The following is a 26,103-nucleotide window of genomic DNA, read 5'->3' on the forward strand; positions in this document are numbered from 1 at the left end:
ATAGAAATTAAACTTTATTTATGGATGAACTATTCCTTTAAGTCCGCTAGTCGGCTGGCCACGCCCCGCGGCGCCCTCATTGGTCCCCAAAATTCGCGGACTTTGACACGAGGAGGAAATCGACGCGAGATAGAAAGTTGGTCGGGACCCACTTTAATCACATTTGTAAAGGTAAGTGTACAACCTCTTATTTTATTTTAAGTGTGTGCACTCTAAAGCAAGGATCAGATTTAGGGGTCAAATCTCAAACCTGTGAGCGCGTGCATGCGCTTCATGTTTTCGAGCAATATCAATCTAACTGTTATGCAAATCTGCGAACGTGAAAAGCAAATTTTCATCTAATATTCGTATAAGTAACGTACAAAGAGGTATGTGTAACTTACAAATACATAAGTACAAAGTATGTGTGTTGTATAAGTTATTAGGGCCCGAGCACCGAGGAGCAGGCCAAAATGGCCTGCACCGAAAGGTGCGAAGCCCTATTGTTTTCCTTAGGATTATTATTTTTATTTTTTTTTTTATTTTTTTCAACACTTGACCTAATTTGGGTCCCTTAACATACTCGAAAACTCTTGAAACTTGGCACACATGTCAGAGTCCCGTACCACTAGGCTCATGCAAAGGCTGAAACACGGGCGTGGCACTGGGGCTCTGTAGCGCCCCCTGTAATGCAAAAACAAACATTGGTGCACAGATTGGGCAAGCATGTACGCACATGTACGAAAGTTGGTACGCATATAGATCTCATCGACCCGAACAACTTTCGCCCTCTAACATTTTAGCTCCGCCCAACAGGAAGTCCGCCATTTTGGATTGTTTAAAAAATGCATGCGGTAAACTTTTGAATACTCCTCCTAGGGGATTCATGCAAATGACACCAAAAGTGGTGATCATGATGTCAAGACATTGGACTTGCTAAATTGCGAAGGGATTTTTGATATCTCGAACGGTGTTGCCATGGCGAAGCGGCAAAGTCATGGCGAAATCAGAGAAACAGGAAGTGTCTAATATCTATGGCAAAAAATATCTTATTGTGATGCCATGCGGGGTGTTTGTTCGTCTGAAGATTCCGATCGCATCGATGCGCCTATTGTGACTCCTGGGTATAGCGCCACCACCAGGCGGCAGGAAGTGTGTCAGTTACAAAGCTGGATTTTTTTGACAGTTCAATGCAATGTTCTTTTAAATACTCCTTCTAGAAAAATCATGCAATTGACACCAAAAGTGGTCAACATGATGACGAGACATGGTAGATGATAAATTGCGAAGGGATTTTTGATATCTCGAACGTTGTTCCCATGGCAACGTGTCAAACTTTACTTTCATTTTAAAGGCATATTTAAGCCTTACAGTTTCATGCAGTGAACTTTTAAATACTCCTTCTAGGATATTCATGCGATTGACACCAAAAGTGGTCAACATGATGCTGAGACATGGTAGATGATAAATTGCGAAGGGATTTTTGATATCTTGAATGTTGTTCCCATGGCAACGCGACAAATTTTACTTTCATTTTAAAGGCTTATTTAAGCATTACAGTTGCATGCGATGTTCTTTTAAATACTCCTTCTAGGTAAATAATGTTATTGACACCAGAAGTGGTCAACATGATGCTGAGACATTGTAGATGCTAAATTGCGAAGGAATTTTTGACATCTCGAACGCTGTTCCCATGGCAACACGTCAAACTTTACTTTTATTTCAGGCATATTTAAGGCTCTTGGCATGCTTAGATTAAATTTAAATTTGGCAAACACATCAGAGTTGTCGGCTGTTAAGTGTTGACAAAAACGTCAGATAAAGGCGTGTCTATTTAGTGTCTCACTAACGCCCCCATTTGTCTAAAATGTGGGGTTTCTTTTACCTACAGTACCTAAATGGATCAGTAGCAACATGAAATAGTCCACTGATATTTACCCACTTGATGCACATGCCCACCGTGCATCTTTTCCTCGGAGGCACCGTGTAGCGGTAAAAAAACGTGCGAGGGCCCGCCATCGCTGCTTGCAGCTATATTTATTCTTTGTAACTATACGTTACTTTGCCAGATGTAGTTTTATTTTCGCGGGAAAAACCTTAAATACTAACAACTGCATATTTGGTTTGTTCAAAGTTGCTGATATAACAATTTTACTATAGTGTAATCGGTCATAAGCGTGGTCTGTGCTAGCAGCTGCAGTTATATATTTGATTGACAGCTGAGCCCACCAGACTGTTCATTACTGAACTCTAGTCTGACCAACAACAATAGATCTTAATCGCTGACTGAACAACATTTGTGAACCATCAATAAATCAGATTATGTTGAGTCAATCCATACAGACGGTTTCTACATAATGACTTTAATCTCATGTTTGAACTGAATCTGGTTTTCCCTAGAGATCATTAACTATGGCTCAAATCAATGGCCATAATACTGAAACATGGAAATCTCACAACAACATGATGCTGGAACCTCTGAGCACAAATGATCCTGAGGTGAGTGTGAAGACAAACCAACCTAACAAACACAGAGAACTGTGAACCACTGACTAACATTAAAGTATATACTACTACTAATCAATGTCAAATCGAGTATTAATTTAATGTTTGAACAGGTATTTGAAATAATAAAGAAAGAGAAGAAGAGGCAGACGTATGGATTAGAGCTCATTGCATCTGAGAACTTCACCAGTCGAGCTGTTTTGGAAGCTCTGGGCTCTTGTATGAACAACAAGTACTCCGAGGGTTATCCTGGGCAGAGGTATCATTTTGTGTTATCATGCCAATCAAAGCAGTATTATGTAATCATTTTATCAACCTTGAAATAAATGCATGTGTTTTTAGATATTACGGAGGAACGGAGCACGTGGATGAATTGGAACGTTTGTGTCAGGCAAGAGCTCTGAAGGTTTACGGCCTTGACCCAGAAAAATGGGGAGTAAATGTTCAACCATACTCTGGTAGGTTTGTTTCTCAATATCATTAGCATTTGTTGCTAAAATGACGTAAGACGTGTGGAACATTTGCTCAGACACATTGTTCAAAATTTTGTTTTTCCCCCAGGGTCACCTGCAAACTTTGCCGTATACACAGCCATAGTGGAACCTCACGGGCGGATTATGGGTCTTGATCTGCCCGATGGCGGCCATTTGACCCACGGGTTCATGACTGACAAAAAGAAAATCTCAGCCACCTCTATTTTCTTTGAGTCAATGCCTTATAAGGTGACTTTGTAGTTCAAATTGATAGTGTGGTGAAATCTTAAAACAAAAGTTAACCTAAATGAATGAAAATTGTGTCATTTATTTGCCTTCATGTTTTTCAAAAGAAAAAAAATGCTGTTGTATGTTTTCTAGGTCAACCCAGAAACTGGATATATTGATTACGACAGACTTGCAGAAAATGCTCGCCTCTTTCACCCCAGACTTATCATCGCAGGTTTGTGTACTCTATTTACTTTTCTTGCAACAATTTAACTCTTTCACCGCCAGCGATTTTTAAAAAAGTTACCAGCCAGCGCCAGCGTTTTTCATGATTTTCACAAAAGGTTAATGCTCTCCAGAAAATGTTTTTCTTCAAATATATAAACATACAATATACCAAATGAAAGAACAGACCCTCTGCTTTCAAAAAAAAAAAAACGTCTCATCCTACCTTCAGTAGTTCTTTTGTAATCAGCTTTTAAATATGGGTAGGTTTCTGCAAAAACACCACATTTTGAGCAAAAAGCAGAGATAATAAAATTTTTGTGACAGACTTTTCATAGAGATCCCATTCAGAGCGATCTATAAAACAGACACGGACATGCAGCAGCTTGCCATAGGGCAATACTTCCGGTTTTAAAAAGTTGCGGAAGGGCAACCTAGTGGATAATAGCGGTATTGCGGAAAGACGGAAATACTCGTCATTGGCGGGGAAGCGTTTTCTCTTGATTGACGAGACATCTCGTCTGGATGTTTGGCAGGGGGCGTATGTCTCCTTGCTCGGCATGAACTGGAGCGTACAGTACAGAGCAGCTGGAGAATGAGACGGTGCAGTAACGGACAGGACCATGACTGGAAAAAAAGCTTCACAAAGGCTCTCTAATTGTTTCATTTCTTTGCTTAATATAATCGAGTTTTGTTATTGGACTTTTTTTGTTCTAGAAAGCTTTTAAAACCATTGTTGTCGCTCCATTAAGCAATGTGCATTTCATCTTTATTTGCTTGGCTTTCTTTCTCGGCTAACTTGCGAGTGACGTACATACTTGTGTTTGGGAGGAGTAAAGCGCTCACATGTGGCTTCATCAACCAGATGCATTTAATTCAATTCAATTTTATTTATATAGCGCTTTTCACAAGTGTTAATTGTTGAATATTTACACTTGTCCAGTTTCATTTGAACTGCGTCCCATACCACCTCCTGAAGTTGTTTGAGGGATCAGATTTAAATCTGTCTCGAAAACGTTTCGGGGGCATTTACACTTTTTTTTAACGATCTGGTAGCTATCCGATCAGAAAAAATGCATAAAGTGACCAGATGTAAAAAGGCCCTTACATGTTTTCTTGTAAATAAGTTTTTTTCTGACTCTTATGTTCGATATTTTCACTTTAATGGCAATGAAAGGTTATTAGTCACTCATGCCTTCTTTTCACAAATGCCACATTAGTCATTTCATTGGTTTTTAACCAAATTTGCATCAAAACCCTACATGCAAAAAAGTACATGCAAAATTCTCCACTTCTAAAAAGTCTCTAGTCACTCTTTCTTCACTATTCTTTCTGAAGGTAAAAGGCTAAAAAATCCAGCCAATATCAAAATATATTCAGTAAAACTCCATTAACCGGGTAAAAATATCCTGCACTTTGATGTTTGCGCAGTGTTTATCCAATTCTTCTTTGCTGAAAAAACTGTGTTTAATGGATTTTGCCAATAAACCGGTATTTCTGAATGACCTGAGGCCAGAATTAAGTGGATTTAACCCTCAAACGGTCCTTGTTTTCTGTTTACACTACTGGCCCTTGGGGTATATATGACACCAAAATTTAAAGCATAATTGTAAGAAAAATATACATTTTCAATAATACAAATAATATATATTTTTTACTTCTCATCTACACAATAAAGTTATGTTTTGAGAGATTTTAAGTACTTTTGTACCCATTTACCACTAAATTCTTCAACTACACCATTAGCTTGCCTGAAAAATATAAAACTTGTATGAAAAGTTTCATAAATTTGAAATTTCAAAATTGTAATAAATCTAAATTTGATTTAAATAGTTTCTAGATATTAATAGTAATTTTATGTGTTGAATTCAGCCATTTGTTGTTTAGAAAAAAACATAAAAGTACAGTTTAGGAACTTACAGTTCCGACCAACAGATGTCCATAGAGACCCATTTATTTCACTGGATGTGGCCAACTGCTCAAATCACTACTTTAGTGATGCATTTTGTGAATTTATGTGTATATAAGCATTGCATTAGAAAGGACATTAAAAATAAATATTTTAAATAGTAGAGTTTTTTTTTATTTTAATAAAAAAACATTAAATTATACAAAAAAGTAGTGCTTTTGGTTAGTAGCCTATTTTTTTTTAGGTTTAATTACACAGAATTCATGAGAATGTATTTCATAAAATGTCATAAAACTGTGGCACCATCTCGCGCCCCCCCCCAGTTTGAAAACCACTGCATTAAGTAACACCCCTTTTATATCTTTTTTCTGCATTTGTGGCTGATTTTATTTGCCAAATTCTGTACAAATGCGCTCTGTGACAGTCATACCTGTATGCGTTTGTATATGTATGAGCGTGTGTATGTATGAGCGTGTTTGTGTGTGTGTGTCTGAGCGAGAGAGAGAGAGCGTGTGTGTACATGTGCGTGCATTAGGTCACACCCCTTAATATCTTGTTTCCTGCGTTTGTGACTGATTTTATTTGCCAAATTCTATACAAATGCTCTCTCTCTCTCTATGTTTGTGTGAGCATGTGTTTTCTTCATTGAATTTGTGCACAGGCCTTCATGTACCAGGCCTTCATTTCTGTGTCAAAAATTTTTTAGATTTATGCTGGATTTATTGATATTTTGACAAATGTAAAAAAAATTACCCATTTAATTTCCCATTCATTTTCAATTAGGTTCATATTGACCCCAAGGGACAGATTAATAATTTTTTATATGCCTTCAAAACAACCGAATCAAGTCAATTTTTTGTGTATGTATAGATAGATAGAATATTTAGGAAAAGTCACAAAATATAATATCTCTGAGATAAAGGGAACCTTTTTTTAAACGAATGAAATGTTGTTTGGGGTCATATAGTATTTGAAAATATAATATGTGCTGATATAATATGTGTGTCTATCTAATTTTTGATGGAGATGGCATTTAGCGACTTTTGCATCTGAGCTCTTCAATCGTAAATATTTAATAGATTTGCTGGCCGAACATTTCAATGCCCCAGGAGTAAAGTATAATGCTCATAACCTTTAACAGTTTCATGAATTACCGTTCAGGCACCAGCTGCTATTCCCGTAACCTGGACTACTGTCGCCTGAGGAAGATAGCAGATGAGAATGGAGCCTATCTTCTGGCAGACATGGCCCACATTAGTGGTTTGATTGCTGCAGGACTGATTCCCTCTCCATTTGAGTACTGTGATGTTGTTTCCACCACTACCCACAAGACCCTGAGGGGTTGCAGAGCAGGCGTCATTTTCTTCAGAAAAGGTAAATTCAGTGTGAATCGATCTGACTTTCAATCGAATAAATTAAAATCCCTCACAGACGTGTCATTTTGAATTATAGGAGTGCGCAGTGTTGATGCAAAGACTGGTAAAGAGACGCTGTATAACCTGGAGAGTCTCATTAACCAGGCAGTGTTCCCTGGACTGCAGGGTGGTCCTCACAATCATGCCATTGCAGGTAAAAAATATATATTTTTTTGATTATTTTACTCTCCTGATTACTTGATTCTGATTGGTCAATTGAGTCATTCACACTTTTAAATAACTTTTTTATGTGATGCACAGGGGTGGCTGTTGCTTTAAAGCAAGCTCTGACTCCAGAGTTTAAGACATATCAAATGCAAGTTCTGGCTAATTGCAAAGCATTAGCAGACATCCTTATGGAGAAGGGCTATAAAGTAGTTACAGGTCTTGAAAATAAGTTTTGGATGCGTTTGTTTCAATTCAGGTGGCTCGGATACTCATCTCATCTTGGTTGATCTGCGTCCAAAGGGAACTGATGGAGGAAGAGCAGAGAAAGTTCTGGAGGCGTGTGCCATCGCCTGCAACAAAAACACCTGCCCAGGTATTCATTCATTATAATTCATTGTTATTTATGTTTGAGCTTTTAGCAGATGTGTTTATGAAAAGCAAATTATTGGAGCGGTTTCCAGGACAGGGGTTATCCTAGTCCAAGACTAAAATGATTGAGCTGCCCTAATTTAAAAACACCCTGTACTGATATATTAACATAGCCATTGTTTTCTCTCAGTATTGTTTTTTTGTTTTTTTTGCAAAAAACTTAAATGTCCTATATAACTAAGGCCTAGTCCTGGATTAATCTAAACCCTGCCTGTGAAACTGACCCATTATTTATTTTGATAAATCGAAATTACTGTATTATATATTACTGGTTTACTTGTAAATTATTTTTTGAAAATTGTTTCTTTACTGATCCTTGTCTGAAACATCCATAAAGGTGATAAAAGTGCCTTGCGACCAAGCGGACTTCGCTTAGGATCTCCAGCTCTCACGTCCAGAGGTCTGCTGGAAGACGATTTCCACAAGGTCGGCGAGTTCATTCACCAAGGTGGGTTTAATATGTGATATAACGTAACGTTAAAGCTTAATATACAAAGTTATAACATGTTGGATGGTTAAAAATATATGTGTGTCTGACTTTAGGCATCGAGTTGACATTGGAGATTCAAAGAAACATGAATCCTAAAGCAACTTTGAAAGAGTTTAAGGATGAACTGGCTCAAAATGAGAAGTATCAACTGAAAATCAAGGAAATTCGGAAGGAGGTGGAGACTTTTGCTGGAAAGTTTCCCATGCCTGGGTTGCCAGAGTTATAAATATTACTCGTCTGACATTTGGTCTTTCTGGAAAAAATCATTTCATTTGATGCGCACAGAGCTTTAAATACAGTTCAACAGTCTATTTCTATTGCCATTATGCACCTCCATAGACTTAAGAACTGTGATTGGATACTGTACTTCTTCTGTTTCTTTATGGCAAAATTTGTTGATTTGCTTGCTTGCTTGCATGAAAAGCCTAATTGTACACTGAAACAGACCGGCAGATGTGAAATATCTCTCTGTAACAATGCATTTGTACATGCAATATATAAAAAAAGTTAATATAAACTTGGGTAAGAAACTCATTTTTTTTATAAAATGTACTGTAATGCAAAGTCATTTCGGTTTCAAACCAAGAGTCCTTAAAGGAGTATTCCATTTTCTTAAAAGAAAAATCCAGATAATTTACTCACCACCATGTCATCCAAAATGTTGATGTCTTTCTTTGTTCAGTCGAGAAGAAATTATGTTTTTTGAGGAAAACATTGCAGGATTTTTCTCATTTTAATGGACTTTAATAGAGCCCAACATTTAATACTTAACTCAACACGTAACTGTTTTTTTTAACGGAGTTTCAAAGGACTATAAACAATCCCAAACGAGGCATAAGGGTCTTATCTAGCGAAACGATTGTAATTTTTGACAAGAAAAATAAAAAATATCCATTTTTAAACCAAAACTTCTCGTCCAGATCCAGTCGTGATACGCCAGCTGACCCCACGCAATACGCCATGACGTCAAGAGGTCACAGAGGACGAACGCGAAACTCTGCCCCAGTGTTTACAAGTGTGTTGAAAGAGGACAGTTCCTACATTGTTGTATGTCAACTGATACTAATTAATGTCTTTGTGTGAGTTTATTGTTTACAATGGTCCGCAAATGTGCGTTTTATATATGTAACACGTGACCTCCCTACGTCACTACGCATTTATGTTAGGTCGCGCTGGACCAGACCTAGACGAAAAGTTGTGGTTTAAAAGAGCATATTTTTTATTTTTATTTTCAAAAATGACAATCGTTTTGCTAGATAAGACCTTAATTTCTCGTTTGGGATCGTTTATAGACCTTTGAAACTCCGTTGAAAAAAACTGTTTAGTGCTGAGTTAAGTATTAAATGTTGGGCTCTATTAAAGTCCATTAAAATGAGAAAAATCCTGCAATGTTTTCCTCAAAAAACATAATTTCTTCTTGACTGAACAAAGAAAGACATCAACATTTTGGTAAATTATCTGGAGTTTTCTTTTAACTCTATATTGCAGCATAAGTATATGATTTTAAGGAAAGAGCACAGCACAGAGCTAAATAAGAAATAATTTATTGAAACTGAACTCAAGAGTAAATTCACAGTGGGCAGTAATTCAAAGCACAGGGGTGACCCGTGACATTTACTTAACATCCATAAATATTTTTCAAAAAAAGATTACACGTCACCTTTAACCCAGACAAGCTCACAATACTGTGGTGAAACAAATGAAAAGTAAAATGCAGCAACAAAAAAATGTACCATTAAGACAAGCAAATTTGTTCAAAAACAGTAAAAAGAAAGTAACCTTCTTAGAAGATAATGTGCGTATAATGGTATGGCTTATTCTCAATTTACATTCAACAGACTCTGCATTTACATGCAAACCTGTCTCTGACAAATCAGTACAAAGGCCAATAATCACTGGGTGACTAAAACAGACACACTTCTGATGGAACACAGTAGTGGTTAAAAGGCCTGTAATTTTGGACTGCAACTGCGATCACGCAGTAGTGCGAATAACAATTACAATGTTGTTTTTTTGCATCAACCACCATTATCATTCATTTCAGAATCACTGTGAGAACCAACAGAAACATGTGCCACACCATCCACACAGTAAATCATGCTGACATTGCTCACACACAACGATTTATATCAATTATTCATATTTAGAAAGGCTGAATTATACATGATATACAATGGAAGTCCCTATAAATTCCACCATATCTTCATGGTCTTCAAACATGCAAGTTGTGCAACAGATCTTCACAATGTGACATTTTAACATGCAGTACATTCTTTCACCTCGTTACATAAATACATCAAAACACACGACAGTCTGCAATTCCATTTTTGCACTTAAAATCATAATCTCTTATGGATTATATATCAATCGTTTTCCATCAGATTCATATTTCAGATAATAAGGGCAAGAAGGTGAAAACTCGGCATGAATAATTCACTTGACTTATTCATAATTTAACAAGCCAAGAATGCCAGTACTAGGCGGCTTAAAATATTGACCAATCCACCAATTGATGGTAAACTGATGGTTAATTAAAAAAATTTTTTTAAATTAGATTATAAAATGGCCTAATGGCACAGGCTACTATAGAAATGTAAATAGCAGCATATTGAACACATAATACGGTTCACCTGACACTGCTATAAACACTATAGTAAATATACGCATAATATTCATGTTGCAACATTGCATGGCTTATGAATGTGGAAGAGCATTGTGAATTATTAAATAAGTTACCAGGATCAGATTAATTCATGATTAGGGACTCTCCATCTGTGCAGCTGTACCTGTCATAAAGCTTGTAGCCATCTCATCTTTAAATAAGGGACAGTTTAGTCCAAAATGAAAATTCTGCGATCATAAACACACAGGAAGATATTTGCAATCAAGCAGAAAGCACCACTGACTTCCAAAGGAAAACAAAATACAATGGAAGTCAATGGTGCTCAAAAACTGTTTGGTTACTAATACAAACATTGCTCAAAATATCTTCATTTATGTACTGCAAAACAAATAAATTTGTACAGGTTTGTAACAACTTGAGGGCGAGAAAATTACGACAGGATTTTTACTTTTGGGTGAACTATCCTTTAAAAAAAAAACTGATTCAAAGTCAGTTATGACTATGGTGAAATTTTGCAGAATCCTAATTTTTATTTTTGAGCACCTTTTGTCAGGTCTTTAAATCACATGATCAGTTTTCTCTATTTGACCAAGAACGAACATTGTATGTTAAGTTGACTATATTTAAATATGTGCCACATTAAACAAATATTCAAGACCATGTTGGCAAAGTCAAACATTTAACCCTCTGCTTCCTGGAATGTCATGGGATTATTAAAAAAAATGATTTACAATTACATTCACTACATTTGGTCTCTTGATTTTATCTTGTTTATGGGAAACAGAAAGTCAGAAAACTGAATAAAACGGTCACATTCAGATTTTGTACAAATAGCTGGTGGTGTAATTAAAAGTAAAGTAAGACTGGTTGACCCCTTTTGATGGCCCCTGAATTATGTAATGCTGCTTGATGAGCTCACTCAGGTACTGGACAATTTTACTTTCTTCCACAGTGTAACCGAGCTGTAACAAGAAATTAGTCCTGCGTGATGTCACCGAGCCCTGGTCGGTGATGTCCATGGGAAGGTGAACGTGATGACAGAACGTGTATAGAAAGGCCTTCGCCGTAAGCTGAGTCAACATGCTCTGAACATGAAGAAAGTAGGTGCTGCCACGTTTGATCTGGGTCCTGTGGTCTGCCAAATGGCTTATTAGCGTTCCTTTGTGTGGCGGGCATCGAAGGGTCTTGCTGTCGCAGTCCAAAATGCTTATGTAACGACTGTATCGGTTCAAAGTGTGGAGTATGTTGGATCCTGCAGGCGAGGCAGCTCTAGAGAGAAAAAAACAGGAAATATTAAAGCACTGATTTAAAGCATCGTAAGCAAAATGTGGTTACAACTGCAACTATGCTGAATCAATCATTATTGATAGCGTCAGCATTTTGCAACATACCTCTGCAATCCAATAAGTTTCCATCTCTGCAAGTCGGTAAGTTGAAATGGCGAACAGAGCCACGGCTGGACGGATTCGGCATACTTGCCGAGGTTGGGCACAAAAATAAATAAAGCATTGACCAGCTTTCGTACCGTGCCCTCATCTGTCCCCAGTATAACGAGCGTTCGGCCACTCAGAAGGCAGAAAATGGCCTGCTGAGCGAACGGATATTGCCGGATAAACCGAAGAGCGCTGTGACCAGCCTTCTTTTTCTGCTTTATTGTTAATGCACTTCCATAAGTGAATGGAGATCCTGCCCTGTCAGAACTGGTGGAGGTGCTCATGTAACTCATGTTATCGGAGACGTCTTCGATGTTAATTCTTGCCACCTCCTCTGAAAGCACACTAGTGTTAAGTTCGGAAAAAGTTAGACCCGTATTGGGGCTTGAGTTTTCAAGGATGAAGTCCATCTGTAAGGCAGGATCTCCCTGAAAAAAAGACAAAGGCTCTTGGTTCACCACCGTTTCACCACAACATTCTTGAGCAAGCTCAGGTGAAGGCTCCTCATAAATAAAACCCTCCTGTCCAATACAGCAAGCGGTGTCAATCGGGACAAGATTTTCAGTCCCAAACACCTCAGACGGGCTTCCATGAGATGTTCTATGTGGGGAGTTGGTCACCTTTTGATTCTCAGATGAGGAAGCGATGGACATTTTGTTTCTTTCGATAGCATCAAAGAAATTTGATTGGATGTTGGAAGGACTAACGCTTACAAAGGCCTCGATGCTCTTGTCACTACCGAAACTCCCTTTGGTTTCCGTGTCTGCCGCTTCAGACGTCTCCTGTGTGATGTCAGAGGTACTGGATTCAGGTGGGCCTTCCGCAAGTTCCACACTGGGTTTCATGTGGTCCACATCTACGCAAGTGGTGTATGACTCAAGACTCATCGGCTCGCAAGATAAATTGAGAATGGGGACTGGAAAATTGTTCGGACTAATACTGAAATTCTTTGAGGTTTCCTCTTTCCAGTCTGCTTCAGGTTCGAAGAGAAAACTAGTAACTCTTTGTTTGGTCAGAAGAGCTCTGGTGATCTGGCTGGTATAAATAAAACAGAGATCTCCTCGGAATGACTTTTCAAGTAGGTTGAGTTGCTCAAGAGTTTGGTGAAAAAAGTTTGTTTCGCAAAGCTCTTCAAGCGTTTTCAAGCGTTTATCAAAGCACTTGGCGGACTTTGCTTTTATAAACTGAGGTGTGTACGAGGACTTTCTATTATCGCTTTCAGTTTCATTTACAGATTTGACTGCGTTGTCAGAATGTTTACTAGTCGGCGGAGCATCTGCAGAACTTGTGTCAGCTTGTTTGTCTGTCTCGCATTGCACAAAATCCTTATCTTTCTTTTTCCTGAAAGGATAAGATGTGATTTGTCTAAGCAGATCTTTGTGTTCATAGATAGACTTTTCAACATTAGCCAATTCATTTGCCTTCTCAATAGCTTGTGTGGAGTAACAGCCGTTGTTTATTTTCTGCAGCTCTGTCTCTTTGTGCAACACCGATCGTGTGTATTCCAAATCTTTCAGTTTCTTTTCCAGTTCATTCGCAAAAGCTGTCCTGTTTCCCGATTTGAGCATTTCCGAAGCCTTGGAGAACTCGGACGACAGTTCTTGAAACTGCTGCATGATCTTTTTCTCGTCTGCCGAAATGTAGGCCATGCAAAATGGGCGTACAAATCCACGCGCCTCCAGATCGTACAGCGTCAGATGATGTACATAGGCAAACGCTCCTTCCTTGGAATCAACCAGGACGACTTTCGAGTCCTCCACAAAATTGAGCTTCGGGTAGTTGCTACCAGGAGGATGTCCCACAAAAGAGGCCTGGTAGTCCACAGACATGATGCGAAGGGAAAAATAGTTCAGGTCAAATGTCCCACACACTTTGGGATCACTGGGAATGGTGAGTAATGGCTGTGGACCGACCTGCTCTGAAAACTCAGAGATGAGTATGAAATCTTTAGAGAATTTTGCATAGGATGTCTTCGTCCAGGGATTTGCACTGGCAGTATGGTTAAACAAAGGCACAGAAAACTCTTCGGGAAGCAACGATGGATCTGGTGATTCCCCAAAGTCATCTTCTTGGGTAAACGCCACCAAATCTGGTGAGCCGATCATGTTCACAGAGTATATGTGAATACATCAGCAGAAATACAGTACAGTACCTCGTGCCATGCTTAATACATCCACCGTTGAAAAAATAAAACACATATTTCATATAGAGAGGTCATTTTGAGCACGTGAACCTAAAAGCAGAAATGAAGTCTTTGCAGTAAGACTAGTTAGTCATCCACTGAGCCAAATCACGATCTGGTATACATGCGCGTGCATACGATGCTGACAGACCGGTGACGTTACCTGCCATAAATCTGACACATCTCTCAATGATCGTCGCTTTTATAAACGTTACGTTATTCGAAGATCTGCTTAATAAATCTAAGAAAAAACGCCGCCGTTATGGCACACTCCAGCTGTTCAATAAACTGACATCCTCTAGCAGCAGCCATATTTAAACGATCACAAACATACCATGTGACGCCCCTATGAGGTACCGACGGTGTCTCAAAAGCACTGCGCTGACTTGCTAGGGTGCATGTAGGATAGCATTGCAAGCTAAAACTCAGCTCAACTGCCGCACGCGCCTTGTTGCCTATGTAGGCAGCTCACTTGGTTTTGAGACACAGCCGTTGTGTTTGTTATGACGCGTTTATCGTTGTTCGTGAGGTAGAATGTCATGTAAATCCGTAACGTTTGACAGCTCTTGTAAAGCTTTTTAAGATGTATCTACGAATAATGTTATTGTTTTAATTATGTTTTAAAGTTTATTCATCACATTTCCTTAAAAAAAAATGCACAGCCAATCGCGTTGACGCACTGCTTTACGCTTGTTTTACGACAGTTTACGACAGGCGCCGAAATTAGAATTTTTTAACAGTTTTGCTCCATTTTGTTTCTTAGCAGCTGCCGTTTAAACTTTTTATTGACATAGAAACAAGAGTTTCGTTGATATTATTTACGTTTATAATGTTATGCTAATTTTCTTTGTTGAAATGTCCAGAGATCGTGATGTGATCATGCATCGATAGATCACAGTAATGAACTTTTTACACAGGTTGCTCTTCAGATTGACAGTTCGCGGTGGGTTTCGCAGGCAAATATCTGTAAGCATGATAAGACGAACTCAAATTAAGAAAGTGCTTTGCGTTGCTGAGAAAAACGATGCGGCTAAAGGTATAGCAGAGATTATGTCAAATGGCAGATCAAGAAGAGTAAGTACTGAGTGCTGTTTAAACATTATTAGGTTATTGAAGTCGTTGTCTCATTGTTGACTTTTGCTTATTTATTATTAATGTTATGATGAGCTAGTTACACGAATCTTTATTATTTATCTTTTGACCAGAGAGAAGGATATTCTGTCTACAACAAAATATACGAGTATGAATACAATCTGTTTGGCCAAGTGAGTTATGCGATTAAACATTTTAAAAAATGAAGTAAACTTGATGGTGTTCATGTGCAAATCATGGTGTTTGTTTCTTCACAGAATGTAACTGTAAGCATGACATCAGTGTCAGGGCATCTCTTGGCTCTTGAATTCAAAGCCCCCTTTCAGAAATGGTAAGGACAAATAGATCTTTTAATTATTGAATTTAATAATCTTAAAATGTAATCTTATCACATATGATTTACAGGCATAGTTGTAATCCAGTCCTGCTGTTTGACGCTGAGGTGGAGAAGTATTGCCCTGAGAACTTTGTACCGATCAAGGTATTTATTATTTCCATTTATTCACCTCCACATTTAAAAATGTTTTTTTGCAGTGCAGTGTGAGCTTACATTTGTTTCTTTTTCAGAGGACTTTGGAGCGAGAGGTGAAACAATGCCAAGCTTTAGTCATTTGGACTGATTGTGATAGAGAAGGAGAGAATATTGGCTTTGAGGTTATTGATGTTTGCAAAGCAGGTAAGTTTACTGCACTATTTCTGACAGTATTATATTTTTATTACATTAACATGTGATGCATTTCAATTTAGTGAGGCCAAACATTCAGGTTTTCCGCGCACGTTTCTCTGAGATCACTCCGAACTCCATAAGGAGAGCTTGTGAGACACTTACTGAACCAGATATTAATGTCAGTGACGCAGTGGATGTGAGACAAGAGCTTGACCTACGCATCGGTTGGTATTTCATATATTTCACATTGAAACAACTACATTCTTTTCTATGTTATGTCACGTGTTCGGCTTATACACACTTTACATTATTTTTCTTCAGGGGCTTCGTTTACCAGGTTCCAGACGTTGCGATTACAGAAAATATTTCCAGAATCTCTCTCGGATCAGCTCATCAGTTATGGAAGTTGCCAGTTTCCTACTCTCGGCTTTGTTGTGGAGCGGTTTAAAGCCATTCAAGCCTTTGTCCCTGAAACCTTTTTCAGAATCAAAGGTGCACAGTTTTATTGATTAATTTATTTTTTGCTATTGTTTTGTTGAATGTTAAATTTCACTAAATGTTTCTATCTATCTATCTATCTATCTATCTATCTATCTATCTATCTATCTATCTATCTATCTATCTATCTATCTATCTATCTATCTATCTATCTATATTTATATATAAACCTCTAGTAACATGCAAAGAGTTCCTCTTTATTCTATGTCCTATACTTGACTGTCTGTATGTGAAATTTTGGTCTAATAGTTGTTCATGAACCTAATGAAGAGGAATCTGTAGAATTCAGCTGGAAGAGACATCGACTTTTTAACCACACAGCATGCCTTGTGCTGTATCAGATGTGCATGGAGGTGTGTATTTTTACTGTTTAATATAAGACATTGGGTCATTGTGGTGTTATTTTTAAAGGTGAGATTTTTTCTGTTGGTCTTTATATTCTTCAGAATCCCATAGCGAAAGTGATATCTGTGACAAGTAAACCAAAAAGCAAATGGCGACCTTTACCCCTTGACACAGTGGTAAGTAGGCAGTGCATACACAACATTACATTAAGGACAGGATTATAAGTGTATTAACCTGATCAGCCATTACGTTATGACCATCCCCATCCTAAAGAAATTACCAGACTATTAGTGTTTCATGTCAGAATAGAAAAACTGATGATTTTTCAGATTTTAATAGTCATGGTATGGCACCTTAGAACTTCAATACCAAAATAGGCGCGCATTGTGGGTTGTTCACGTGCCACTGTAGTCACTGAGTACGTATCAAAAGTGGTGCTTAGATGGCCAATTGACAAACCAGGTCCAGCTGTATGTCCTCTGAACTTATTGATGCCAAAGGGGAGTAGAGTATTCACAGCGACCGCAGAACCACAATGTGACACATCACTAGCAGCTACGACAGTGGTGACTAGGGCAATGCGTCAGAGCACACTGTTCATTGCAACCTTCTGCATATGGGCCTGCGTAGCCGATGATGATCCAGCCAGGTTCCCATGATAATGCAAGAAATAGGCATAAGATCATTATGATTTGGCCATTGATAGTTGGAAATGTGATGGTCAAGCGCAGATACGCTGATAACCAATGGCACCTGGATTGAACCGTTGGACGGACAACGGCTGGGTGATGTTTTCTCAGTTGCACCATCCCTGATAGCTGTCAAGTATCTGAACAGCATTGTGGACCAAGTGCTCCCATTCGTGGCAACTGTGTTTTTCATGCCAGTGATGTACATTAATATGGGTTAAAGCACCATGCCACACTACCAGAATCATTGTCGTGGATCAGAGACGGTTGAGATGTTAAATTCTCTTCAAAGTATTTTGTTAAAGAATTGTGTCAGACAGCTTGAAACACAATACTGGTCATAGGGTGTATACACCTGCATTGGTAAAATGATGATGACAATGACCCCGTTCTGAGTTTCTCAGTGATTTAAATAGTGCCCCAGTTTTAGTAGCCCTCCCATTCGAACAATCTGTTTGTACTGGGCCTGTATCTTTGCGACCTTTAAGTTGCTACACAAAAAGACAGCCATTGCTGGTAAAACACAGTGCCTTTGTTTCTAACGCATCATACAGCTATCTTGCTATTCTCACTTAGGTCACACGTCCCCCATCCATGCCTAGCTGTGGAAAAACACTGTCATGTGCAAGCAACAGAGAGACAACTTAATTAATTTAGACCTTAACCATAAAACACATTAAAAGTATACCATATAAAACATTTATACTAATCTGTAAGATAAAACACTCAAAATTTCTCTACCATATCATGAATGTGAATTTTTATTAATCCCTTGGCCTCCAAATTCACCTGACATGAACCAAATTGAACATTTCATTTTTGGAAAAATGGGTTTGCGCTACATGAATCGCCCTGCAATATACAGGAACTGCAGGACCTGCTGTTGACATTATGGTACCAGATACCCCAGGAAACCTATTGTCACATGTCAAATCAGTGCTTGACCTCATAGCTGCTGTTTTGCAGGCTAAAGGAGGCCCTACAAGATATTGGGCAGGTGGTCTTAATGTAATGGCTCATTGTTGTATGTTCAGACTAAATACTCATAATCTTAATTATGAGATTATAAGCATCAAAGTTTTGATTTTAATCTTTGACATGACCTTACTCAGTCAATATTAAAGAGATCAAGGTTATATTTTTATATGATTTAATGTAGAAAACTGTAAATCACAATAAATGACTTTAGCTGGGTTTTTATAGACTGGGTTGTGATTTATTTCCTTGAGTTCCTTATAGGCAAAACCTCAAAATGAATAGTTATGTAGTGTTAGTGCTAGTTTGTAAAGTCTAAATGTGTTTTATTCAGGAACTTGAAAAACTAGCTTCAAGAAAATTAAGGATCAGTGCAAAAGACACCATGAAAATGGCAGAAAAGCTGTACACTCAAGGGTATGATATTATCTTATATCATCCACAATTCATGACAGTAAAACATTATTTGTCTCTGCATAAAACATGATGGTATGTGTGTGTTAGGTCTCTTATCCAATCAGCCTGTTTGTTTCCCTTCAGGTTTATCAGTTATCCTCGAACTGAGACCAACATGTTTCCACAGAACCTGAATCTTACTCCACTTGTTGAACAGCAGACACAAGATTATGAATGGGGAAATTTCGCTCAGCGCATTTTGGACAGCGGTGGGCCCACACCTCGAAATGGAAACAAATCAGATCAGGCCCATCCCCCCATTCACCCCACCAAATACACCAACACCTTACAGGTGAAACATGTCTCCAATGAGTAGCGGTGTAATGTGACCCAATGCTAGTTTACAGTACTGCCTTGAATTGGATTACAACTAGCTAGTCATATTAAAGTAATGGCATTTTTTAAATTGTTTTATAGGGAAATGAGAAACGATTGTATGAGTTCATTGTGCGTCACTTCCTGGCCTGTTGCTCCAAAGATGCTCAGGGTCAAGAGGTGATTGTTGAAATTGAAATAGCGGAAGAGAGATTCTCGGCTAGTGGACTCACCATCATTGCACGAAATTATCTGGAGGTTTATCCCTATGACAAGTGGTACAATAAGGTGACTACTGCTACTGATAATACTGACGAAAAAATTATAGCTATACTTTTTGTTGATACTGCATTTACTTAACAGCTGACCTGTGTCGTTTTTTTGCAAAGGTTATTCCTTTATATACACCTGATACAACATTTCAGCCCAGCGCAATTGAGATGGTGGAAGGACAGACGAGTCCTCCACAGCTTCTGACAGAGGCGGATTTGATATCCCTCATGGAAAAGCATGGCATTGGTATTGAAACTTTAATGTCAAGTTTTGTATCAAGTTGTTACATCATTTCTTAAATAAGTTATGTGATGTATTTTGCAGGTACTGATGCAACACATGCTGAGCACATTGAGACCATAAAGAGCCGCACGTATGTCGGACTGACAGCTGACCAGAGGTTCCTTCCTGGAGAGCTCGGCATGGGTCTCGTCGAAGGTAAAATAATTCATCTTTTTTTTGCAATATACATGTCAGATTGCCGGTGGACTGTGGTCTGAGCATGACAAGCTGAATATTAGTTTACTCTCAATATTTGTGGATTATTTAACTTTTAATTGTGAAATCGGGTGTCACTTTGTTTCAGGGTACAACTCTATGGGGTATGAGATGTCTAAGCCAGACTTGAGAGCAGAACTGGAGGCAGATCTTAAACTCGTCTCAGAGGGACGAAAGGACAAAGCTTCTGTCCTCAGTTATCACGTGGCAAAATACAAGGCTGTTTTTATTGAATCTGTGAGGAAGGCAAAGAAGTGAGTTACAGGGTTTCCATGGGTCCTTAAAATCCTTGAAAGTTTGTGAATCTGGGGGGGGATTCAAGGCCCTGGGAAGTTTTTGAAAATGTACATGCATAGATACAGATTAATGAAAGTGCTTGAATCTATTTTATGCAAGAAGTTTTCTGGAAAAAATCTATATAATTCCCTGTGTAGTGTAGGATAATATCATAAAATTCTAGACTTTTTACTGTTTACATGCTTATATCTTCTGTATGTGAATGTTGATTCATACCAAAATGCTTTTTGCATAGTTGTGTTTGACACATGAAAATGTCTCGGGTTATGTATGTAACTGTTGTTCCCTGAGAAGGGAATGAGACGCTGCGTCTCCCTTGCTATACTTCCTGCGTCCCTGTAACGCCGATGTTGGCAATATTTCAGATAGCGATATACTTCCTGGCTCCCGCGTCACCCTGTCTTTGTCGTTAATCCTCACCATTGGTTGAATTTAATATACACATTGAGACGCACTTACCCCTGGAGGCGTCCCTAAAGTGTCACCGCAGTGACATAGCGTGAGTTTCCTCAAAAGGAAACTGTAACAATGTATCTTAAAAGGTAAAAATGATGTAACCTTGCTCTCACTTGAAATGTGGTCCTTGAATTTGAGTGTATTGGACCTGGAAAGTCCTTGAAAGGTCCTTGAATTTGAAGTTGACTAAGGTGTGGGAAACCCGGAGTTAATATAAAATCTCACATAAGTGTGGCTTCCATGCAAACTTAAAGACCCTGTGGTCTGTGTTGGTCCTAACACCCCAGTATAGTGACGGGAACACTATACTGTCAAAAAAAGCACCGTCCTTCGGATGAGACGTTAAACCGAGGTACTGACTCTCAGTGGTCATTAAAAATCCCAGGATGTCCTTCGAAAAAGAGTAGGGGTGTGCCCCGGCATCCTGGCCAAACTTGCCCATTGGCCTACTAATCATCCCCTCATACTAATTGGCTATATCACTCGGTCTCCTCTCCACTAATAAGCTGGTGTGTGGTGGGCGTTCTGGCGCAATATGGCTGCCGTTGCATCATCCAGGTGGATGCTGCACATTGGTGGTGGTTGAGGAGATTCCCCCATTCATATGTAAAGCGATTTGAGTGCTGAGAAAAGCGCTATATAAATGTAAGGAATTTTAAAGAAAAAAAAGAAAATCAAACAAATGCAAATTAGGTGCAAATTAAGTTGTTTGAGCGAATGATGGTGGTTTTGGTAATCTAGTAATCAACATTAAATAAAACAAGGCATGCTTAGAAAATAGGGATACAGGACCGCATTTAGTTACAATTGGGCAAGTTATAAATTTACTAGCAGTGCAGCTTGTAATTGCCAAACTGAATGCTGTGGACAGAAGAAGGAATGCAGCATTTTTGATGCAGGCACTAACGAAGGGCATTGCTACTAGGGCTGCGTGATAAATCGCATTGCGAATGTCATGCGCATCTCGTCAGTAAAGTCAGTTGCAGCCCTAATTGCGATGACGGCAAGCCCCATATATGGAAAAGACAATGACAGCTGATACAGCTAGAGGATTTATCATGTGGGTTTAATGTTCGCTATGTCAGAATTTTTTTGGTTAATTTGTTTCCATCTCCAATTATTTGCATGTACTCTTTTTCCATAAGTCAAAAAACACCTCAAGTGAGCGTAAAAACTTTTTTACGAATTAAGGGATTTTTATTAGAAATTTGAAGTTTCCATCACTCTTATGCGATATTTCAAAATGTGCGTAAAATTGAGAAACACAGCTATTATTTCATTTGGATAAAACTTTGCTTTTGTTTACCAGAGTGTACTTTGGATAGTTTAACCAACAAATTTAAATTGTTGTTTTATTGTTGGCAGATTGGATGAAGCTCTGTCCAATTACTTGGGTCCAGCTCAAGAGTTTACAGAACAAGAGCAAGACCAGCTGGAAATACCGTTACCAGTGCGAAAGTGTCCTCAGTGTAACCGTGACATGGTGTTGAAGAAAAAAAAAGACAGCACTGGGTAAGTCGGCAACACTATCAGCATCGGTATAGTTAATTAAAGTAAACGTTTTGTACTTCCTCTTTTTATCATTTTCTTTACAGAATGTTTCTTTCATGTATGGGCTATCCTGCCTGTAAAGCGGCCGTGTGGTTTCCAGATACAGTATTGGAGGTCAGCAGAGACGAAAGCGTCTGTCAAACGTGCCGTCCACATCCTGTGCATATGTAAGAGGCTCATTATAACAACAGCTTAAATAACAGGTTGTGTCGCAATGCTGATTTATGTTTAAATTCCTTCACAGGCTAAAGTTTAAATTCAAGAGGGGAAGTCTGCCACCCATGATGCCCCTTGAATTTGTGGGATGTATCGGAGGATGCGATGAGACTCTGAGAGAGGTCTTAAATTTAAGGTATCTCAGAGGGGGAGAAGGAGATTCGATCTCTCGAACCAACAACAACTCGACCTCCCGTCAGCCTTATGTACAGAGAACCAACTCGGCACCTCCGTCAAGATCGGAGAACGGTAGACCTCCAGCATCCAGACCCAGACCTGACACCAACAGGCCACCAGCCAGTCTGCCACCTCCGCAACCCCCAGCTTCAGCTCAGGGTGGTGCTATTGTGTGTAACTGTGGCCTGGATGCAGTTCTTCTCACCGTTCGCAAAGATGGTCCCAATCAAGGTCGACAGTTTTACAAGTGTAACACGGGGGATTGTAAGTTCTTTCTATGGGCCGATCAACCCGCCGAGCAGGGAGTGCCAGGAGGAAGCAGAGGGCCTTTAAGTCAGACTTCACAACCTCCCAGGCCCTCAGTGGGCTTTGGAAACATGCCTCAACAAAGGCAAAACAACAGAGGATCTGGAAGCAATGAAGGTGAAACTATGTGTAACTGTAATGAACCTGCTGTTACCAGGACTGTCATGAAGGATGGTCCAAACAAAGGACGAATGTTTCACACTTGTGGAAAACCACGCGATCAGCAGTGTGGGTTCTTCCAGTGGGCGAACGAAAATGTTGCACCAGGTACACAAGCATATGACACATGAACAGCAAATATTCGTATATATTACAAACAAGGTAATTCTTATAAACTTAATATAATCACTCATCGACTATTTAAATCAAATATAAACACTGTAGTAATTTATTGAAAACCCCGCCTACTTTGGTCTGGCCATCAGAGCACAAATCGCTTGGCTGCGTGGAACCCAGCGGCGAGCGCAGCGCACACCGCATCCTGTTTATGCGCGCCGAGCGCCTTGCGTTTTTTTGCCGCCTGCCGCGCACGCGTTTTTGAAGGAGCGCTGAGCGGAGAAGCGCCCGACGTCATTCGCGTTTTTGCATGGTCCAATCGAATGAGGGGAGAGGACGCCTTATGTTGTGGTCAGGGAAGTTTACAGCTGCTTTGAAGAACCGGACTCCACTCGCTCACTCTCTCCTGCATGTTTGTGCACCTCTCACCCTCAAACAAGGTCAGAGCAAGCGCCCTCTTTTTAAAGTTTCTGCTAATATGACAGTTAACAGCAAAAGAGCGCTCACGCTTCAATATTTGATTGACAAGACAGCTGACTCGGTGGTTGCTTAGCAATATGAAAAGCCGCGTCGCACTGCTCTTTTTTTTAAAAAGGCAGTGCGTCGCGCCTTGCGTTTGCAAGCGTTTAAAGCGCTTTTGGTGTGACTGGCCCCTAAGACATTATTTCTGTCTTTGGTTTCTATTTCTGGTGGGTTTTGCTGTGAAGCCCAGCCCACAGAGAAATCTCAGTAGTCAAAAATATTAAACCTGTCACTAAAAATGACAAAGATGACAAAGAAACAGCATTTAGGGATTCATATAAATAGGTTATAGACCTGTACATTTTTCTGTTGGAAATGAAATGCTTTTTTGTTAATTGACCTTTTCTGTTACTGTTTCAGCCACAGATTTTCCTGAAGGAAATAATGGTAGACATGGTGGGAACAAAAAGACCACCACAGCCTCAACCAAACCTCCTGCTGCCAAACGTCAGAGAACCTGTGGTCTCTGTCATGAACCGGGTCACACTCGGGTCACCTGTCCTCAGGGTCGGTGAAAAAGTGGTAGAAAATAGCAGCAATTTTTGTAATATTTGTACAAAATGAAATTGTCTTGAAATACACAATGCTTGTATATAGAATTAAAAATATTAACTAGTGTAAAATAAAGGTTTTTTAATTCAACAATACATTAATATTGTGTTTTTATTTTATATAAATCTATAATTGATTGTTGTTAATAAATTGTGATACGTATTGCATTTCATGTCCTAGTGTAGTGTTAATTCAGTCTAACTAACTCAATGTTTAGACTCACAGTGTTTAAAAATCACAGGCCCATTTGTCTTAGCAAACCATCTTGAAAGTGAAAAAAGTGACAAGCATGCAATGTGACCTCTGCATGTCCATCCCAGTGGATGGTGAACATGCGCACTGCAAGTCATGAACACACAGACACCCGAAGCAGTGGGTAGCTTTCTCAGAGCCCGGGGAGCAATTAGGTTTAAGGTGCCTTGCTCAAGGGCATCACAGTCGCAACCCGCCAGCTGTGATACTCGAACCAGCAACTCTCTGGTTACAAGCCGGACTCTCTAACCACTAGGCTACAACTGCCCTGAAGTGGCATTTATTGGGTGACTCAGTCGGTAGCACTGTTCCCTCACAGCAAAAAGGTCTTCGGTTTGAGCCCCGGCTAGGTCAGGTGGCCTTTCTGTGTGCAGTTTGCATGTTCTCCCAGTGTCAGCATGGGTTTACTCCGAGTACTAAGGTTTCCACCCGCAAAACATGCAAGTTAGGTGAATTGAAGATACCAAATTGCCCCTCAAACGTGTATGGATTAACTTGTGTAGATCAACTTGTGGATGGATTAACCAGTTCTTGACAAGAATATAGCTATAGATGCTGGAATAGCGTGAAGAAGAAAGAAAGCAAACCATATACGTGGATTTTTTTTACAGTGCTTTTGGCTACATCAACAAATTTCTTTCATTTCAATTAAAGACACTAGTCAACATTTAAAGTGGATCAAAAAAGTTCATCAGTTGTACTAAGATGGGAACAGTTTTTTATTTTTTTTATTTTAAGACAACGTTTAGGAAAGGTTTTGATCCACTTTAAATGTTTACTTGTATAGTTTTCCCTTTCCAGCTTACTGAAAGATAAACTATTGTTAAACCATTCAATCGACACTAGTTAGCATTGCAACTTTTGACTAAATAATTATGAGATTATTGGAGCATCAAAGTTTAACAGGTTTCCCATGGGTCATGGAATTTCTGGAATATCGTGAAATTTTAAAGGTCTACATTAAAAGTCAAGGAATTTAATATTTTTTGTCCAAGTTATGGAATATCAGGGATTTTTGTTTGTCACTTTAAATTTTAGTTTATCAAAATGTAATATGCTTGTTAAGTTGTGACTCAAGTAAAGACATTTTCAGGGCTCCATTGATTTCAAGTGGTTCTACAATCTAAACAGCCATTTATCGGCATTGTTTACTCATTTCAGGCATTTAAGATAAATTTTATTAACTTACGGTTTACACTATATTATTCAGGCTTAACACATGTAAATTCAGCTTTTTTAGTCAGTAAAACGTCAGGAGATTTGACATTTGGCTTTGAGTGGGAACCCTGGTTTGATTTTTTTAGTCATTAATTTTAGTCTTTGACAGGACTTTTCTCAGTCAATATTAAAGAGATAGTTCACCCAAAAATGAAAATCATCAATCATTTACTTGCTCTCATGTTGTTACAAACCGTTCGTGAGCCCCACTTCCATAGTATTATTTTTTCCTACTATGGAAATGAATGGGGCTCACGAACAGTTTAGTTACAAACATTGCTCAAAATAAATTCCTTTGCGTTCGTCAGAACAAAGAAATTTATACAGGTTTGTAACAAAATAAAAGTGATTAAATGATGACCGAATTTTCACTTTTGGGTGAACTATCCCTTTAAAGATATCAATATAATATT

At 38.9% G+C, this 26,103-nt stretch overlaps 3 protein-coding genes across 4 annotated transcripts; 2 read left to right on the plus strand and 1 right to left on the minus strand.

The window, feature by feature from the left end:
* Window positions 1-9: 9 nt before the first annotated feature.
* Window positions 10-8,233, plus strand: shmt1 (serine hydroxymethyltransferase 1 (soluble)). 2 transcript variants are annotated; one of them, XM_055191345.2, is made up of 12 exons: window positions 10-171; window positions 2,380-2,478; window positions 2,598-2,743; window positions 2,827-2,942; window positions 3,046-3,206; window positions 3,339-3,420; window positions 6,481-6,693; window positions 6,772-6,888; window positions 6,996-7,118; window positions 7,159-7,275; window positions 7,669-7,779; window positions 7,875-8,233. In XM_055191345.2, the coding sequence occupies exons 1-12, from the start codon at window positions 25-27 to the stop codon at window positions 8,045-8,047; spliced, it is 1,605 nt and encodes a 534-aa protein (XP_055047320.2). In that variant the 5' UTR covers window positions 10-24; the 3' UTR covers window positions 8,048-8,233. The 2 variants fall into 2 exon arrangements, with proteins under 2 accessions (XP_055047320.2, XP_055047329.1); XM_055191354.2 differs by lacking the exon at window positions 10-171 and adding an exon at window positions 230-368.
* A 1,116-nt stretch (window positions 8,234-9,349) lies between these two features.
* Window positions 9,350-14,362, minus strand: smcr8a (Smith-Magenis syndrome chromosome region, candidate 8a). Its single transcript, XM_055191390.2, has 2 exons — window positions 11,836-14,362; window positions 9,350-11,713 (listed from the first exon to the last, which is right to left on the minus strand). The coding sequence occupies exons 1-2, from the start codon at window positions 13,980-13,982 to the stop codon at window positions 11,260-11,262; spliced, it is 2,601 nt and encodes an 866-aa protein (XP_055047365.2). The 5' UTR covers window positions 13,983-14,362; the 3' UTR covers window positions 9,350-11,259.
* A 94-nt stretch (window positions 14,363-14,456) lies between these two features.
* Window positions 14,457-24,315, plus strand: top3a (DNA topoisomerase III alpha). The gene is made up of 20 exons (XM_055191383.2): window positions 14,457-14,588; window positions 14,977-15,133; window positions 15,265-15,324; window positions 15,409-15,482; window positions 15,557-15,632; window positions 15,719-15,827; window positions 15,899-16,042; window positions 16,140-16,310; window positions 16,566-16,669; window positions 16,763-16,837; window positions 18,660-18,742; window positions 18,866-19,073; window positions 19,199-19,384; window positions 19,486-19,615; window positions 19,694-19,807; window positions 19,956-20,121; window positions 21,986-22,132; window positions 22,216-22,338; window positions 22,416-23,137; window positions 24,029-24,315. Exons 1-20 carry the CDS (start codon window positions 14,563-14,565, stop codon window positions 24,181-24,183), a joined length of 3,030 nt encoding a protein of 1,009 aa, XP_055047358.2. The 5' UTR covers window positions 14,457-14,562; the 3' UTR covers window positions 24,184-24,315.
* Window positions 24,316-26,103: the final 1,788 nt, after the last annotated feature.

Source organism: Misgurnus anguillicaudatus, chromosome 19, assembly GCF_027580225.2.
Source record: "Misgurnus anguillicaudatus chromosome 19, ASM2758022v2, whole genome shotgun sequence".
NCBI classification, from domain to species: Eukaryota; Metazoa; Chordata; class Actinopteri; order Cypriniformes; family Cobitidae; genus Misgurnus; species Misgurnus anguillicaudatus.

Excerpts from the sequence above, each read along its gene's own strand:
- shmt1 (XM_055191345.2), top strand. The coding sequence starts at position 25 with ATGAACTATTCCTTTAAGTCCGCTAGTCGGCTGGCCACGCCCCGCGGC. Across the intron at positions 7,276-7,668 it reads CAACAAAAACACCTGCCCAG|GTGATAAAAGTGCCTTGCGA; the intron begins GTATTCATTCAT and ends ACATCCATAAAG. Across the intron at positions 7,780-7,874 it reads CGGCGAGTTCATTCACCAAG|GCATCGAGTTGACATTGGAG; the intron begins GTGGGTTTAATA and ends GTCTGACTTTAG.
- top3a (XM_055191383.2), top strand. The coding sequence starts at position 14,563 with ATGACGCGTTTATCGTTGTTCGTGAG. Across the intron at positions 15,828-15,898 it reads TATTGATGTTTGCAAAGCAG|TGAGGCCAAACATTCAGGTT; the intron begins GTAAGTTTACTG and ends ATTTCAATTTAG. Across the intron at positions 19,385-19,485 it reads ATGACAAGTGGTACAATAAG|GTTATTCCTTTATATACACC; the intron begins GTGACTACTGCT and ends TTTTTTGCAAAG.
- smcr8a (XM_055191390.2), bottom strand. The coding sequence starts at position 13,982 with ATGATCGGCTCACCAGATTTGGTGGCGTTTACCCAAGAAGATGACTTT. Across the intron at positions 11,714-11,835 it reads AAACTTATTGGATTGCAGAG|AGCTGCCTCGCCTGCAGGAT; the intron begins GTATGTTGCAAA and ends TTTTCTCTCTAG.